Consider the following 16650-nt stretch of genomic DNA (forward strand, 5'->3'; position numbering starts at 1 on the left):
TAATCAAAACAAGAGGGATGAGTGGATGAATAGTGTTTTGGTGTTGGTTTTGGGAGGTTTTTTGCTTCCTCCTAAAAACCAAAAAAGAAATAGGGAGAAAAGGCAGCAGTATGAACCAAGACAATCAGAGACAATCATGACTCAAACTACAGAACAAAGCTGAAGAATATAAACCACACAATATTGTGTTTAAATGGGCAGTTGACCTAAGTACTCCTCACACAGATATGCTAGCACAGCAGTGGGCAGAGAAAAAAGCTCTTACATTAACACTAACACCAAACAGAAGTACAAGCTACGCCCTGAGGTAGATTAAAACCACAGTCTTGAGACCCATGTAATGAAATGACTGATTCTAAAGTGGATGGGAAATAGCGAGTGACCAGTAAGAAGCAGCTAAAATAGGAATATGGGCAACAAGAATAATGAAGGTGAGCAGATGACACTTGAAAGCAGATGTGTTATGGATAACAAACTTTCTAACAAGACACTACTTTTTGGCTGACTACATAGTTACAATGAAGTAAAGATGATTAATTTATAGCCCCAAGAGCATGGACATGTCTACAAATTCAGGTGCAATTATAAGCTTACTGAGCAAGAAGGGTTTGAATTAGCTCCGATGCTGAACTCACGTTGCAAATTTCCTCCTCAAAAGGTATTTGCAGGGGCACAGTCTTGAATTTACTATAAAGATAGTATCTGAGGCAGAGCCACCTAATGCAAATTTAGGTCAGAGAAGACTAATCATACAACTGCCTCCACATAACTGTTTAGATATGCTCTGAATTAATATAATCCAATTTCACGTAGGATGAGGATGACAGGACCAAAGATTGGATGGCTAAAGAGAGTAGGGGTCAATGAAATTAATGTGAAGAATGCAGAGGTCAGAATAACCTCTTTCATAGAGGTCCAAGAGAACTGGCACATAAATTGCAGGTCTAGTGGTATGCTTTTTGACTAAACTCTCTAGTAAGCAATGATACAATATGACACAGCACCTGTTTTTAAAACCTGGCGGAAGCAGGGCGATCAAGGCAACTGTCATGGAGTTCAAATTCACATCTGGCAACTAAGCCCAAGCTGTCACCTGTAAGAACTTACATGTAACAGGTTCTCAAAGGGTTTTTTTTGTTTGGTTGGTTGGTTTTAACTAACAATTAGAAAAATTACAGCATTCTAGTTTATTTGTCTGTCCAACCAATTTGTGTATATTGTGTATCCAACCGAAGCCAGGTTGGATGGCACTTTGAGCAACCTAGTCTACTGGAAGGTGTCCCTGCCCATGGCAGGGGGTTTGGAACTACATGATCTTTAAGGTCCCTTCCAACCCAACCCATTCTATGGTTTGCCTTTGCAGTAGCACTAGGGGGATGTTCCTGGGTGTCCACCACCTTGCAGACCTGCACACATTGCAACTGGTGTTGAGCATGAAACAGACACAGAAGAGAAAAGTGAAAGGTTCCTTGCAAGATAAAAACCTTTCTTTCCCCCTTGTTTTTTGACATATAGAACCTAAATATAATCTTGTTAGCATTATCTTGATAATGAATGATCTATACTGTTCTTATTTCGTACAGCACTGTTATCTTAAACCTCCACTGTTGTGCACATGCACTTATCTCAGAGGTCCTCAAACTTTTTAACCAGGGGGCCGGCGCGCAGATGCAGTGGCAGGCCGGCGGGGGGTGTGGGGGGGTGTGGGGGTGGGCAGGGGGGTTCTGTAAATACCGGTGGATGGATTGAGGACCCTGGGGGGCCATATCCAACCCACGGACCGTAGTTTGAGGACCCCTGACTTATACACACACACTCTACAACATGAGCTCTCCACCAGCTGGAACAAATCAGCACTACCACCAGCAAAGAGAGAATGTTTGCTGAACCATGACAAGCCTCTACCTTCTCCAGTGAACTTACAATGTCCAGTGAACTTACAACATGACTAAAGAAGTCCCAGAAAACATTTCAGTCACCTGTGTAACTTAGTCCAGGGTCTGTCATGTTTCTTAAAGAAAACAGGTCATACAAGGAAGTTAGAAGCATTAGAGAACCAACAAAAAAAATAACAAGAAAAATGCCACAGGTCTGTCAGTGCAAAGCTGGGAAGTAGTTTCGTTCCAATAGTGCTGTGACTTCAGGCAATGCCAAAGAAATTGGAACTCCCACACACCATGAAGCACTGAAGAAACGTACACTTCACCAATCTGTTTTTAGCCAGTAAATTAACATTCATGGTAGAAGATGAACATGAACAGAGCTGGCTAACCTGATTTGGCCAAGACAATTTCTGATACTGGGGTCAGAGGAAGCCTTCATGGCATGCTAGACTAAAAACCACTGAAGAATCAGCTCATTTATGCCTTGGTAAGACTTAATGACCATGGTAAGTAGCACTGGCAACACTCCTCAATCTAAACCCTCTCAGAATGGACTGTTCGAGTCTCAGTAGGAGCTTGGGCTTCAAATGGCCAAATAGGCTCTGAAAAATCACATTCAAGACATCTACAGATCATGTTATGACACAGTTACTGGGATACCTTTAAGAATGTCATTTTGGATTAAGGGGAGTTGCCTGAACATCATGATGCCAGCTTCAGTTAACCACTGAACATACCGCCAGTGTTGTGGGAAGTCCAGTATCCTTTATCTGCATGTTTGAGAGGGAGATCAGCTCCTTGACTTTTGGTAACAGTTCATGACAGTAAGAACCAAGGTCAGGGTTCCCAGTGCAGAAAAAGGGTCTGCATGACCCTTTTCCAAATGTCTCCCGATAGCTGCAAGATTCACAAATGAAATGGCATTGGTGAGGATGGGGAAATAAGCCATTGACTGGCCCAGAGAAGAAGTTCTGGAGTTGTGATCTGGTGAAGGTCATAATTTCGATTGAGATAAAGAATTAAAAATCCCATTAACTGAAGCAAAAGTAGTGGAGCTGATTCCGACCCTCTATTTTTTAAGCCTTCAGTAAGGCACTGGTAGATCTTGGACTTGGTGTATTTTCCGCTATGCAATATAAGCACTTCCAATTCTCAGGCCACAAACTGTACCAGTCAGGAACAAATTAAGCAACAGATCAACACCAAAAAAAAAATTAAAGTAAAAGACAAAAGTATAAATTCCTGACATAAAGGCAGCAAGGCTTAAACACAAAATATTCTTAAGAAGCAGCAAGAACACTCAGAAAAGTAAGAGCATTAAAATCAAACAGAAACCAAGACTGAATAGCTTAAGGCTGCCATTGATAAAGATACAACAAACACATCAATTCTTACGTATGAAGGAATGGATATGGGGCAAAAGTAATTGATTTTTATAATGGACATGACACAAACAAACCTTCATAGGACTGCTAAGGCTATGTCCATCCCAGTATGCATTTAGGTAATAACTAAATATAATGTGTTAATTATTATTGTTGTCATTAATTTATTAATCACAGAAAACTGGGAGAGCACGTCAATAGAAATCATTGTAATATCATGCAAAAATTGAATGACATTGAGGATTACAGCAACAATTCAACAGCAGAAATGCAAGGTCATACACTTAGGACTAACATTTTTCTGACAGAAGATGGGAGTGACAGCTGGAAATAACACAAAAGGAGAAACACAAGGACACAGTCGATCACAAAGTGACTGTGAGGTCTAAATCTGACACTGCTAGGCAGATGGGTACATATAAACCTACAAAGTTTCAAGAGCAAGTTTCAAGAGAAATAGGGAAGTGCTATTCCACAAAACCATAGTAAGGTCTCATCTGGAGTTATATACAACTTTAACCAAACATTTCCTAGAAAGATTCATTTGAGCAGGAAGAGGCCGAGAATGGGGGCCTTGCTGGAGAATGGAAAAATTATCATGTAAAGGAGAAACACTGTATTAGTCACTGTCTTACAGAGATACCCAGTTCAGCTACCATAAATAGTTTAGCCATGTTCTTAGAACATTCTGTTCACTATAGTATTCACACACATACAAAAAATACATGGTAAAGTAATCTGGCTTGCTGAGGCTGGAAAAAATGAAGGGATGAAGCATACCCTGAGACATAGAAAAGAACCATGACAAATATATAAGAAAGAAGACATAGAAAAAAAACAGTTATGCTATGCTACTGTGCTCACACACACAGAATAAGCAGACACACAAAAAAACACCACAACAAAAAAGGAATAAATTTTTTTAGCCAGAAAGCTACAAAAGAGTTTCTTACAGTTTGATCAAAAATGCTCTGGAATAGCAATGTTAGCAATACTTTATTTTGGTGCCACACAAGTGGTCTTTAGAAAAATGTGTTCAAAACCTACACTTCTTGTTAGCCTATTCAAACCCCCTCAAAGCCAAAGAGATCTGTCAACCTTACAGAAGACACATGCAAATCTCAAAAATCTATTTCATGTGTTCTGAATGATGACTCAGAAGAGACCGAAGTAGTAAAACTCTGATGTGTGGAGATTAGAAATGGGTCACCTTTTTAACTTTGCCAATTTAATAACTTATTTAAAGAGCCTCCAGAACAACCTAATTAAGCCATAAACATAAAATACTTGTGTTCCAAACAATTGTTTTCCTTTTGAAATAATTACAACATATATCTGAAGAGCAAAGGGAAAAAGAATGTTACTTACAGCAGTTGATAGCCGGGATGCCAAGGTCATTTCCAAATTTCCTTTGAGACCAAGAAGTGCAGGAACCAAAATAAAAACTTCAGTAACATTCTTGAACACATCCCAGTGCTATATAAAGGATACAATAGGAAACATTCAACTGAAAAATTCTCTTTACACTATCCACAAAGTATTAAAAAAGTTCTGTGACTTATAACTTAATCCTCTGAAAAAATATTTTTTTCAATCTTTTTATAGTAGACCTAAAAGTCTAAAGCCAGAACTGTTACCTATTTAGATGAAATAGATTTATGACTGCATATTACTACTTCAAAGATAAGAATACCAAAAGTAAGATACACAAAACCTGGCCTTAAAACAAACCTAGTTAAAAAAAGATGTCATTAATTTGAAGTTGTTTTTTTTTCATGACTTCAAAATAACACCAGGTACTATGACTGCTCTTGAATTCTGCTCTTAACTTACAATAATATTTTCATCTTTTTCTTTTCAGCTGTGTAGAAGCCTCACATTAAAACAGCAAGGAATCAGCTGTCAAATGAACAAAGCCTGTAAGTGGAAAACCTTATCTTTATTCTTTTACTTCTAAATGTGAAATTTAGAAGAGTAGTTTTCCAAAACCCAGATTTCATAAAGCAAATTCTCCCTTAATTTTTCATGCACTGAGTTCTCAGGACTGAAATGCTGTGCTACTTTGTATGCCTGTCAATCCACACATTTAATTTGTGATCATTTATCAACTTTACTAAACTAGCAAAGTGGTAAATTGCCTTTGTATTCAGGGATTTGCAAACATTTAAATTATTATTTTAACTGAAATAAAAGAATCCAATTCTCAAATGTAAACAAGATCTAAGAATTACCTATATGTGAAGTTGCACATGTATTTAGTACTGGGAAAGAACCACCATGAAATGGTTTATAAAAAACAAGCTTAGAATGCCTTGTTGTCTTCAAATTTTCATTTTCAAAACATGTTCTGTCATATTTCAAGATCCTGCTTTACTGACATCACAATTTAATGCTTAGTTTAAAGTGAAAAAAGGTAGTAATGACAACAGCTATTTTAGCCTTTGTGTCACGTCTCTTCTCATTCACGGTGAGCTGGATGGAAAGCCAATAAAGATTAGAAGTAATATAGGAGGAAGAATTAAGATATCTCTCAGTCCAGCTCAAAAACCAGCCATACAAACACACTCCCTTAAAGGAAGGAAGACAAGGTGAAACATTTGGTTGGAAGCCAGTAGTGGCAATAGGCACAACTGCATCTTTTGGCTGATTGTTATGCTGTGTCATGCAGTAAATTGCAACAGGGTGTAAATAAGACATCTGTAAGAAGAACAGATTGGCAAGATGTAAATGAACGACTGGTGCAAAACAGTGCAAGGAAGCAGTGAAGTCTGCATGTCAATCTTTATTTTCAATTTCCTTGCTGTATAAAAAAAAGTGTCTTTTCATTGCAATTGATTGAAGTCCAAGCTTCCTTTACTCTCTCAAAATTTTGAGTGACAAAGAGCCACCTCTTTCTTACCCCTCTTTAAATTAACTTTGTAAACTCTTTAAGTGTAGCTAAAGAAAACCCTAAAGCTGAATGAAACAAAACAAAAGAACAGATTAATTTGCCTACTGTGTTTCAGTTTGATTATTGTGGTTATTTCATATTTTTTAATAATTTTTTGTGAATCTACTCATACAGGAAGAGATAATCCATGAGGTTTGTACTTATAGGAAATTTCTGGTTTTAAAAAAACTTATTAGGTAGGAAATAAAAGTAAATACAGCCTTCAAAATGCAAAGAGAAGGCAAGAAAATAAGCTAGTCAAATAAACCCTTCTTAACTCTTACTGTCTCCTGAATTTTTTTCAAATATCATTGCAGAAAGAATTATTTCATAGGCAACTGTTACTTTTAACTCCACTGAAATGCTTCTGACATCTACAACTATGTTAAACTAGAAACCAGTCCTAAAAAGCTTCTGTATCAGTAGTGTCTTAGTGATATAATACTCCAAAACAGGTTTTTAAAATATTATTAAACTTGAGAGAAAGTTCTGTTTTATCCTAGTCCTGAATAACTACTATCAGTTAAATATGCTACCACAAACCAAGATAATCTGGTTTCTCTGGACCTACTACAACTATATTTCAAGGTGGATTTGACTGCAGCCCTGTTCACACTGCCAATGTTTGTAATTCCCAGTGTTCAGTGTACCTAATGTTATATTGAAAAGACACACACCCCTGAATATTCAAAACAGCTCTAAATCACTTCATATGAATTTCATATAACATACAAATGTATTGCACATCGTCATATACCATATGCATTATCACGGACCAAATTTACACAGCACTTCAGAAATTGTATAAGACTTGAAGCACACAAGGAGATAAGGCAATACATTCCTCTGATCTTTTTAAACTCCTATGTATTGCGGCTTCACAGTTAATTACAACTCCCACTTGACTATGTATACTTTTACTAGTGTCAACAGAATTTTGAACTATCAATTATATTTCTATCCTTACTTACAGCAGAAGGTAACAGTTCTACTCACCAGCTCACTGTGGCTAAGGAACAACTCTTACCAAGGCTTGAATGACTCCAAATTAAACATTGGAACTGTTTAAGATGAGATTTGGGCAGAAGATGTTCGTAGTAGCAGAACTGTACACAGACCTAATTATTTGTAAACATCTATGATATCATACATTAGTTATAAACCTCATAGACTACCTGTTAAAAAAAACACCTTCCAAAGCAAATACCAACCTGTACAATATCCAAAACCATGCCAGCAGAAACAGTTCCAAATCCTGCTAGCAAAAAAGGTACAAGTATCTGTAATGCCATAATACTGCTAGATTCTTTGGGTTGTTTTCTACTTCCTTCCACAATGATATCATCATTACTGTCACTAGACAGGTTATCTTCCTGCAACATGGCATCTGTTTCTGAAGTGTCCATTCCATCACAGTAATTATAGCTAGTAAAATCATCATATTTAGGGCTACAGCTAGATGGGCTGTGTCCATTACTACCATGAAAACTTGGTTCTGAGAAGTGATGGTACTCTGTGTGTTGTTCAGACCTAACATTAAAATTGTGTCCTGCTGGTTGTAATCCATCTTGCCAGACACCATTCACTTTTTTGTGTCTTTCATCCTGGTTTATTTGGTAAACAACAGGAACCATACTCAAAAGCAGTCTCAAAAATTTATCAGACTGAATTGTATTAAGATTTATGGTCCAGTTCACAAAACCTTCTCTGTCATGAACTTTGTTATTTGTTTTGGAGATGGTAGATCTGCCTTTACAGTTAGTCATAGTGCTACAGAAGTACAAGTTGAAAAGCACTTCGTTCTTCAGATGTCAGTGAAGAAATCTTGTAGATGAGTCATCAAGTGCCACATGATGCTTTTAAAAGAGATAAACCAAAATGATCCTTTTTTGCATGCAAAAATGTTTTTTCATTGATCTCAGATCTTCAACGAATCCATAAGCAAGGCTGGATCTGCAAAAAAGTATATATTCAAGCTTTAAAATACTTTAACTCTACAGAAAACAAAAGACACCAGTTTAAATTTCAGACCACCCAGTATCTTTCCAAAGCAAATATTTGTAGAAATGCCAATCTTCTCCAATATTTAATTGCATGAGTTGAAAGAAATTAGAAGGTAAAAAGGGAAACTTGGCGGGTAAGGAAGTTTCACATACCGATATACTTTCTAACAAAGAAAGAGACAGCAACGTAGATTGTAAGTGAATCGGTGAGGACCTAGCTTTTGCCTTCTCAAAGCCCAGGAAGTGAAAGTCTTCAGGCAGATACTGTGGGTAGCTCTAGGCTTCCATCAGCCCTGAAGGCAGTCAGTCCTCAGAGAAAAATACTTCTGCAAGGTGCAAGGATATGGACAAATGGAACCCACATGATGCACTTTGGGGCCACTCTTTTTTCCTCCCACTCTACAGCAATGGCAAGGAGCCCAGAAAAATTAAGGAAAAAAAACCCCAAGTTTCAAAACGCTATCAGAGGTGGTAAACCCAAAGCAATATTCTGGGTGGCAAAGGTCTCATGTGTTGACAGTTCCTGCCTTCCATCCCCATAAAAACATGTCAAACCAATATTGATATGTACAATTCAAAAGCATGCTAATTTAAAATGGTAACGACTGATGTCCCTCTGCAGGAAACATACAAATTGTGTTAAAAATAAAAAGCTACTATATACATAATAAAAACGGACATTTTTTCATAAAATACTCCAATATCAAGGAAAGACAGTAATGAAATTCAGACCAATTAGTTTAAAATAGCTCACATTAGTCTAATGTAAAAATAAACCTACATTAATGTATTCATAAATGTGGCATATTAAAATGTAATTAGAAAAAAGGGTAGGAGTTAGGATAATTAAAATAAAGTTATTAAAAATCTTATTTTAATTTAATTTTGCATGAGGAGTAGGTTGCAGATATTTCCTGAAAGATTGGTTATTCCGATGTCTAGTGACCACTAAAATATAACTATTTGACACTAGATGCAGTCGGTTTGGTTTGCTTTCTGCAAATCATGCAAATATAATCTTTTTTATCTTTTATGTTAAATGTGATTTAATGAGCATTTGTTTCTGCTTCAAAATTTCTATCATGGTAGAAAATTAAGCAGTGATACAGTGGCAGCCTCCAGTCATTTGACATTTCCTCCATCAGAAGCCACTTTACCTTCTTCTTCAGTTTTCATGTTGTAATAATAGTTATGGTAATTTACTAAAAGAATAGTCTTAATATGACTTGAAGCTTTGCTGACTTTGGTATTTATTGCTAGACTCCATGAATACAAGTAAATGATTGGCATAAACAAAGAAACAAAGGTCAGGCAGACTACACCAGCATGATGTGGGATAACACAGTTCCACAAGCTCAGGACACTATATCTATGCAGAATTGTGAAAACGTATTTTTACGGACTGCAGGAAATAAAAATAGTTTAGGGCTGGAGGATTTTTAATCTATGTTTTCTAAGAAAATAGAGCTCCTAAGATCATATCATTTATAGTATGAACCCTATACTTTCCCTCCCTCCGCTTCAATGTTTTTAAGTCATCCAGTATTTCTGGAACAATTTCAGATAGATTTGGCAGAGAGTAGAGAAGTCAAAGCTTTGAGTAACTAACAGCCTTGTAAGATATCCAAATCTGTGCCCTTGCTGTAAAGGCATCCTCAAACATTAGTTAGCACAATTCACTCATACACAGCCACAGCAAGTCAACTTCAAAAGTCCTGCTGCTCACAGGATTACTTGGTTTGGGTTTCTTTGAGTGAAGAGATGACTCAGATGCAACACTAAGATTATTCCTCTACCAATTGCTTTAACCAAGGGAGCTCTGACCAAGAAACAAATGTTTTTAAAATGCCAATGGAGTTCATTGCTTGATTTAGAAAGAAGTCAAGCTTCTTTGGGGAAAAAAAAAAAGCGATCTTTCTTCCACAAGACCAAGAGAGTAATTTAAGTAACCAGGATTCCTGCAATATCTTTTGTCGCTCTGTAGCAGATTGTGCTGTGCTGAGTAAGCGCAGTAAAAACTCCTAGGCCTCAGTCCTGTTTTCCACACACTTTAATTAGGAATAACAAAACAACTTTTGCTGCTGTTCCAGAGGAGCTCTAACCACAGGCCAAAATGGTTCTCTGTTAAGTGCTACAGAAAGGCAGAACAAGAAGAGGCAATTTTGTTTCTTCCTGGCCCAAAGCGGCATTATCTATAAAAAAAAAGAAGAAATGGTGTCCAAAAAAAGACAAGCAGAAGCAGAAGTAACATTAAACTATCAACCTAACTATGACTAGCTTCTATGACATCAACAAAGAATAGAAGTATTAAGAGGAATACAAGAGAAGTTCATGGCAGTTGAGGAAAATTAAAATTTCAGGAAGGGTATAGCCTAGGGTGCTGAAGGTTGCCAACTGATCTATGATGATGGGAAGCGACACGCTACTTTGGAAGCTTGCAGAAAAGCTTTGGACCACTTCAGCTGGCTGAGTTTCAGTTGCCCACAAGAAACATTTAGATTAGTGAAACTTTATGTCAGAACTCAAATATGGGATGTAGAATTAAGATCCAAAAGTGTCCATGAGAGACAGACCCATAGCATCCTCATTGGGTTTGGGGTTATTTTTGGGGGGTAAGGGGGTATCTTTTTTGAGGCGAGGGGAGGAGTAACATATGAAGGATTTTATTTCACTTGTGGAGGAATACATTAAGAAAATTTCCCAGTAGCTTTAACAAGGCAGAGTCTGGCTCTCATTGTGGTTTCTCCAATATGTCCTCCAGTCACATCACCGGAGTGCTAGACCAGTGACTCACAGAAATTATTAATTGGTCTGGAACTCTGGCCAAAAATACTTTGGTTAATTATCTGTATCTTTCTAACATACGGATTTTTCTCCTTTCAAGTTTTTACTATCTTTTTTTTTTTTTTTAAGAAATCTTTTGGAAAGATTGTGGTTTCATTTAGTATGAGAAAGTGTTAACAAATAGAAATGGCACTTAAGAGGAAAAAAAAAGACAAAACAGAAAAATAATTCAATCAACTAGCAAGTTAGAAAGGGAGGAAGCGGCTGGTATGGACAGCTAACAATTGAAGTAGTACAAAGAAGTTTGGTTGATAGTCATTTATGTTTTTCCTACCGAAAGACTTGGACTGACAAAAAGTGAGCTAATGATAAATGCTGAAAAAATGAGAATTTAAGACAAACTGAAAAATATACGATATAGTGAAAAGTAATTACTTCTTCAGAGCATACAGACAGGACATAACTACGAATGTAACTATTCCTTTCTGAAAACCTGTTCCAACAAAGATAATTTTCCAAATGTCATCTGATGCAATAGTTTTATCCTAAGTTAGAGAATGCTAATAAACTTCTAGGCGGGTTTTTTTGTGCCTACAAAATGCAACAAACCATCTAAGAAACAGTATAACCTTAGGGACAAGAACTCAGCTTTATCATTGACAAGAACAATGCTAATGTTATTGTTGTCTAGAAAAGACATGGCCAGGTAAAGATGCAAGCTCTACTTCAATAACTCATATGAAGAAAAGGAGGTAAAGATCTTCAAAAATCCCATCCCTGGTTTCTGTAGGAAGAGGTGATAAGTGAATCTGATTTCTTGCCATATAACCAGGAGGTTACAGAGGAAGGTGAAGTACTAAAAAAAGGAAATGAGAGAAACACAGATCCTTTGAGAAGCCAGGAAACAGCCTCAAATTTCTCATACCTGGCACACTATACGTGAAATGCAAGGACACCTTGTCTTTGTCTCTACAAGCAGAATAACAAGCTATATCCAGACTATGAATACAATAATTTCCATTTCTTTATTGTTTCCCAAGTGCCTACTTTTAACAGTTTCTTCTTTTTCTTCATACATTTTATACCACGTAACAACTACTGTATATTATTCAGCTCTCTGACAGCCCTGCAAGCATACACAAATGTAAACAAACATAAACAAATAGTTCTGCAAACATAAACAAACAGGAAATACAGCCATACCCTGCTGTTTGTGTTCCTGAAAAGTGAGACACTTAGCAATCCAACAGATAACAAACCAATTTTACCTATAAGAGTTAACAAAATTAATGCATACAGCATTTTAAAAAATACATACAGAGACAGTTCATATGATGTGGAAAATGGACAGGCAGAAGCAGATGGTGTGGAAAATAGGGCCATGAGCTGGAAGAGATGCTGACTTTTGGAAACTGATAGCTGCTTTAGAAAAATCTCAGATACTTCAGCTGTGAAACTGAACACCTGATCATTATCACATTTTTCCATCCTTCACCTTTGATTTGCTTGATTGGTCTTGATTCACCTGAGAAAGATGACGATGAGAAGGCAGCAAGAACACTCTTCATCATTACCCAAATGAATTGCCAACACTGCTTCAGACATACCCATGAATTAGTTCTCAACAGCATGGAAAAGAGATGTTTCTTCTATGCTTTCCCAGGGTTTAAAGAACATCTAGCACAAGCAGGATTAAGAGACTGCATTCTACAGCTAAATTTGATCATATAGTGATTAGACTGCTGATAACTTATTTAAAGCATGAAAACAATTAGTAATTAAATCACTGTGCTTTCTTAAGAACCTTCAAAAAAAGGAGGAAGGAGGAAGAATGGTAAATCATCAAGTATGAAACTTCTGTAGAGTCGACATTATGACAGGCTAAAACAAATATTTACCGAAGTCTAGGTCTGGGAAAATCAATTTTCTGACTTCTTTCAGAGTTTGGCTAAAAAAACCAAAAGATAACACCTATCTAAGTAATACTGAGAGCTTTCACAGAATCCAAAGCTAATCACACCACAGTCAAAAAACATTTTCCTAAAAACTTCAAATATTTTTGTACAGGTAATATTCAAAGCAATAATAATCTCTGTGTTGCACTTCTAGGTGGTCTGCAATAGAATACTATAGCTTAAACGTGTCTGTCTGAGAAACCTCTCTCGGTACAACAACAAGCCTTGGAAAGGGATTCAGGAAAGTAATCTGAAACATTAATGAAATACTGAGCTTTAATATTTTGCCATAATAAGCAAAGATGAAGCTGGATTCTTTTCTGGCTTCAAAGACTCTTTTTCTGTCTGCAAAGAAGAAGCCAGACTCTTTTCAGTGAAAGGATGACAGGTAGCATGCACAAACTGAAACACAGGAAATTTGATTTAAATGTAAGAAAAAGCTTTTTGCTTTTTTTCTTTTTTACAATGAAGGTGGTTGAACTCTGGTCCAGAGGTTTCCTGGTTATGGAGGCACCATCCTTGGCAATATCTGAAACCTAGCTGAGGCATGGCCCTAAGCAGCCTGCTCTACTTGACCCTACACTGAGCAGAGGTGGCTGAGGAGAAAATTTCCTGAGAACCCTTCTGACCTCAATAATTCTGAGATTCTGTGAAGTTTGAAATGTGAGGTTTTGGGGGCTGTCTTTAAGTTCAGACTTACAGAGGTGATACAGGCATCTGCGTGGCCTCTTCTCTGCTGTTGTGTCCTATGTACATACAAGTTCCTGGTATTACACTGAGATCCTTATCACAGCTGTGGCTAATTGTTTACATTGCTGTAGTGGAGCTATGAGTAGAAAGTGAAAGCTACATCATACCACCTCAGCATCATAGAGAGTAAACAAACAGACTACATTATCATGAACTGTTTTGTAGAATCTAGAACCCAAGGTGGTATGCTGGGCTAAGATTATTTACAGCAGGTACTTAATGTTGAGTATTAAAGACTGAAAAACATGCTGAAGATCAACAAATGTTGTGTGCAAAGCAGATGTATGGGCATTACATACCATTTCTTAAATATTATGCAGTAAACTGAGTAACATGGTGTTTATTGTATGGCAGTTTTAGGTTAAATCAATATCAAAAGAAACAAAAGAGAGAAAAAAAGAAATAAAAAAAGAAGGGGAAAAAATATATTGAAGAATCTCCAGATGCCTTCTTGAATATAAGACACTGAAAGAGCGGCCAGCCTCAGGCTCAGTTTTCAGACTGCTGCATTCCACTTCCTGAACATGGCAACTTTCAGATTTGGCCCCAAGGAACAGAAAAGCAGCTGTGGGGAAAAAAAGATTTGGTTTGCCTCTGCACTTTTAAGGCAACTCAATTAGAAGAGACCAAAGCGGAGCCAGAAACAAGGTAGCAAGGCTGTGAAATGTGGTCAGGTTCTAAGATCATCCAAACAGAATACCAACAGGAAACATACCAGGCAAATCACACCCAGCCCATGGTGAAGTGTGAAATAGGGGAGATCGTGCAGTCCTCTAGATTAAGTAATCAAGAGGGATTTAACCAGGATGAGTCCAAACTGTACTATTGGGGAACCTGATTACAGGTTTCTACTGTCATCACCAAGGAGGGATGAATTGCTTATTAACTCAGGCACTAGGATACAGACTTCACATTGTTTTCTGTGGATAATACCCTAAGGTATTTGAAAAGAAAATGATACACTGTTATTTGTCCTTCTAAAGTGTCTACCAGTCTACTGTAGTGTTTATGGTTCCAGTTTCACAATCTCTTTAAGGCAGTATATGTAGGGAATGCTGCCAGAACAGGTCTTCCCATGTGCTCCCATTTTTTTTACTGAAACTGAACCGGTAAAGTGAGGATAACTTAGGATGTCTACTAAAGGCTGCTAGGACTCTACCTAGAAAAGATAAATAAGCAGACATTTTTTCCTGTATTTAGGGTTTGTTCCTGACACTAAGGCTAAAAAATTCTTTCATTTTGTATGTCCTATTTATCAGAGCCTGGCTAACGTAGTGCAGTCTATAATCTCCGATCAAATACGAGTGACGACATACACGGGCATCCTGGGCAGCGGGGCAGGCTGGGGGAAAGGAGAGGATAATATTCACTGAAATTAAAGGAAGAAGCACAGTTACAAATGAACTTAATTGAGAGTTAATGATGGAATAGAAACTAGAGTAAATCGCTCCTATGTTTTGGCAGAAAAGTACAGAAAGAGCATCAACATACCATTATGTGTTAATTACAACGCTTGTAAATAAAAAAAAGGGTGATGGTCGAAGCCCGCAGGTGTGCTGTGTGGGTACGGGTTCCATGCCCGTCTGCCAGCTGTGCCAGCGGTGGCACATCGGGCGGCTGGGCACAGGTGGGCACACGTGCCAGCACATCGGGGCGCGGGGAGCGCCAGGGAACAAGGCCCCCGGCAGCGCTGGCGGCCCTGGCGCCCGCGGAGGGTCCCAGGCCGAGGCTCACGCCCGGGCTGCCCGGGGAGCGCGTCCTGCGCGCACGGTGGAACGAGCCGCAGGGTTTGAGGCGCGCAGGGCACCGGCGGCCCCGGCCCCCCGGCAGCCGCGGCCGGGCGCCGGACAGCGGGCGGGCAGCGGAGCCTGCCGGGGCGAGGGGTACGGGTGCAGGGGGCGCGGAGGGGCTGCGGGGCGGGCGGCCGCCTCAGGGCCCGCCGTCCGGGAGGCGGGAGGGGCGAGCCTCGCCCCGCGCGGCAGGAGGACGGGGGGTCCCTGCGCACCCCCGGCGCGGCGGGCGGGGCAGGCGCATCGCCCCAGGGGCCGCAGCGCCTCCAGGGCCGCTCGCCAGGAAACTTTCCCGCCCGCGGCGCCCGCCGCCTGCCTCGCCCCGGGATGGCAGGTCGCCCGCCCGCCCCGGACCCTCTCCCCTCGCCGGCGTCCCCCCCCGCCGCCCCCTCGGGCAGCGCCTTCTCCTCACCTGGGCGAGGGCGATGCCGGCAGCGGCCCGGGATCCCGCTCCATCGCTGCGGCGGGGAGGCGGCGGGCAGGGAGGGACCGGACCAGCCCGGCGGCGGTGACAGCTCCGGAGCTAGGTGAGCGGCGGCGCCGCCGCCACTGAGCAGGCGCGGAAGCGGCGGGAGGGCGGGCGGCCCCCGCGATGATGTGGCCAGTGATGCGCAGCAGCCGCCGCCGCCACCGGCCGCTCTGAGCCGGCGGCGGGCGGGGGAGGGGCCGAGCGGCGGGGTCGCGGGCCGCCGCCAGCCGTAGCGCCGCGCCGCTGAGGGGAGAAGACGGGACGGGGCTGCGGCGGGTGGAGCCGGGGCCGGGGCTCGGGCTCGCAGCCCGGCCCGACGCCCCCGGGCGAGCTCCGGCTGCCTGCGCCGAGGGGCTTCCCCAGCCCGCTGCGCCTTCTGGCTTCCCCCGGGCAGCCCGGTGCTCGGTGGCGGCACGGGGCGAAGCGGCGCCCCCGCTTCACTCCCTCCGCCGGGGCCCGGCCGATGCTTCGCAGCCCGGGGGAAGCAGAGGCCGGGAGCGGAGCAGGCGCAGGGCCGGAGCCCTGGCGCCGGAGCCCGGGCTTCCACTCGCCGAAGCTCTCTCGGCAGCAGCGTAGCGCGGGGGGCGCCGTTTGGTGTCGACTCCAGAATGTCAGCTACTGGAACATTTTCGTGCTTTCCTGCCACCTGGGTAATAATGGCTTCCTTGGGAATGCAATTGTTTAAACGTTTGGGCCAGTTGT

The 16650-nt window shown here is 40.7% G+C and overlaps 1 protein-coding gene across 1 annotated transcript in view; it reads right to left on the reverse strand.

Moving 5' to 3' along the window:
- Positions 1-16299, reverse strand: part of SLC41A2 (solute carrier family 41 member 2) — a 58279-nt gene extending 41980 nt beyond the window's left edge. Inside the window, exons 1-3 of the mRNA XM_055711131.1 lie at positions 15892-16299; positions 7409-8150; positions 4637-4744 (exon numbers count right to left, since the gene is read on the reverse strand). Coding sequence (XP_055567106.1) covers positions 4637-4744; positions 7409-7963 — 663 coding nt within the window. The 5' untranslated portion in view covers positions 7964-8150; positions 15892-16299. The remainder of the gene's footprint in view (positions 1-4636; positions 4745-7408; positions 8151-15891) is intronic.
- Between the last annotated feature and the right edge of the window lie 351 nt (positions 16300-16650).

Source organism: Falco cherrug, chromosome 5, assembly GCF_023634085.1.
Source record: "Falco cherrug isolate bFalChe1 chromosome 5, bFalChe1.pri, whole genome shotgun sequence".
In the NCBI taxonomy this organism is placed as follows: Eukaryota; Metazoa; Chordata; class Aves; order Falconiformes; family Falconidae; genus Falco; species Falco cherrug.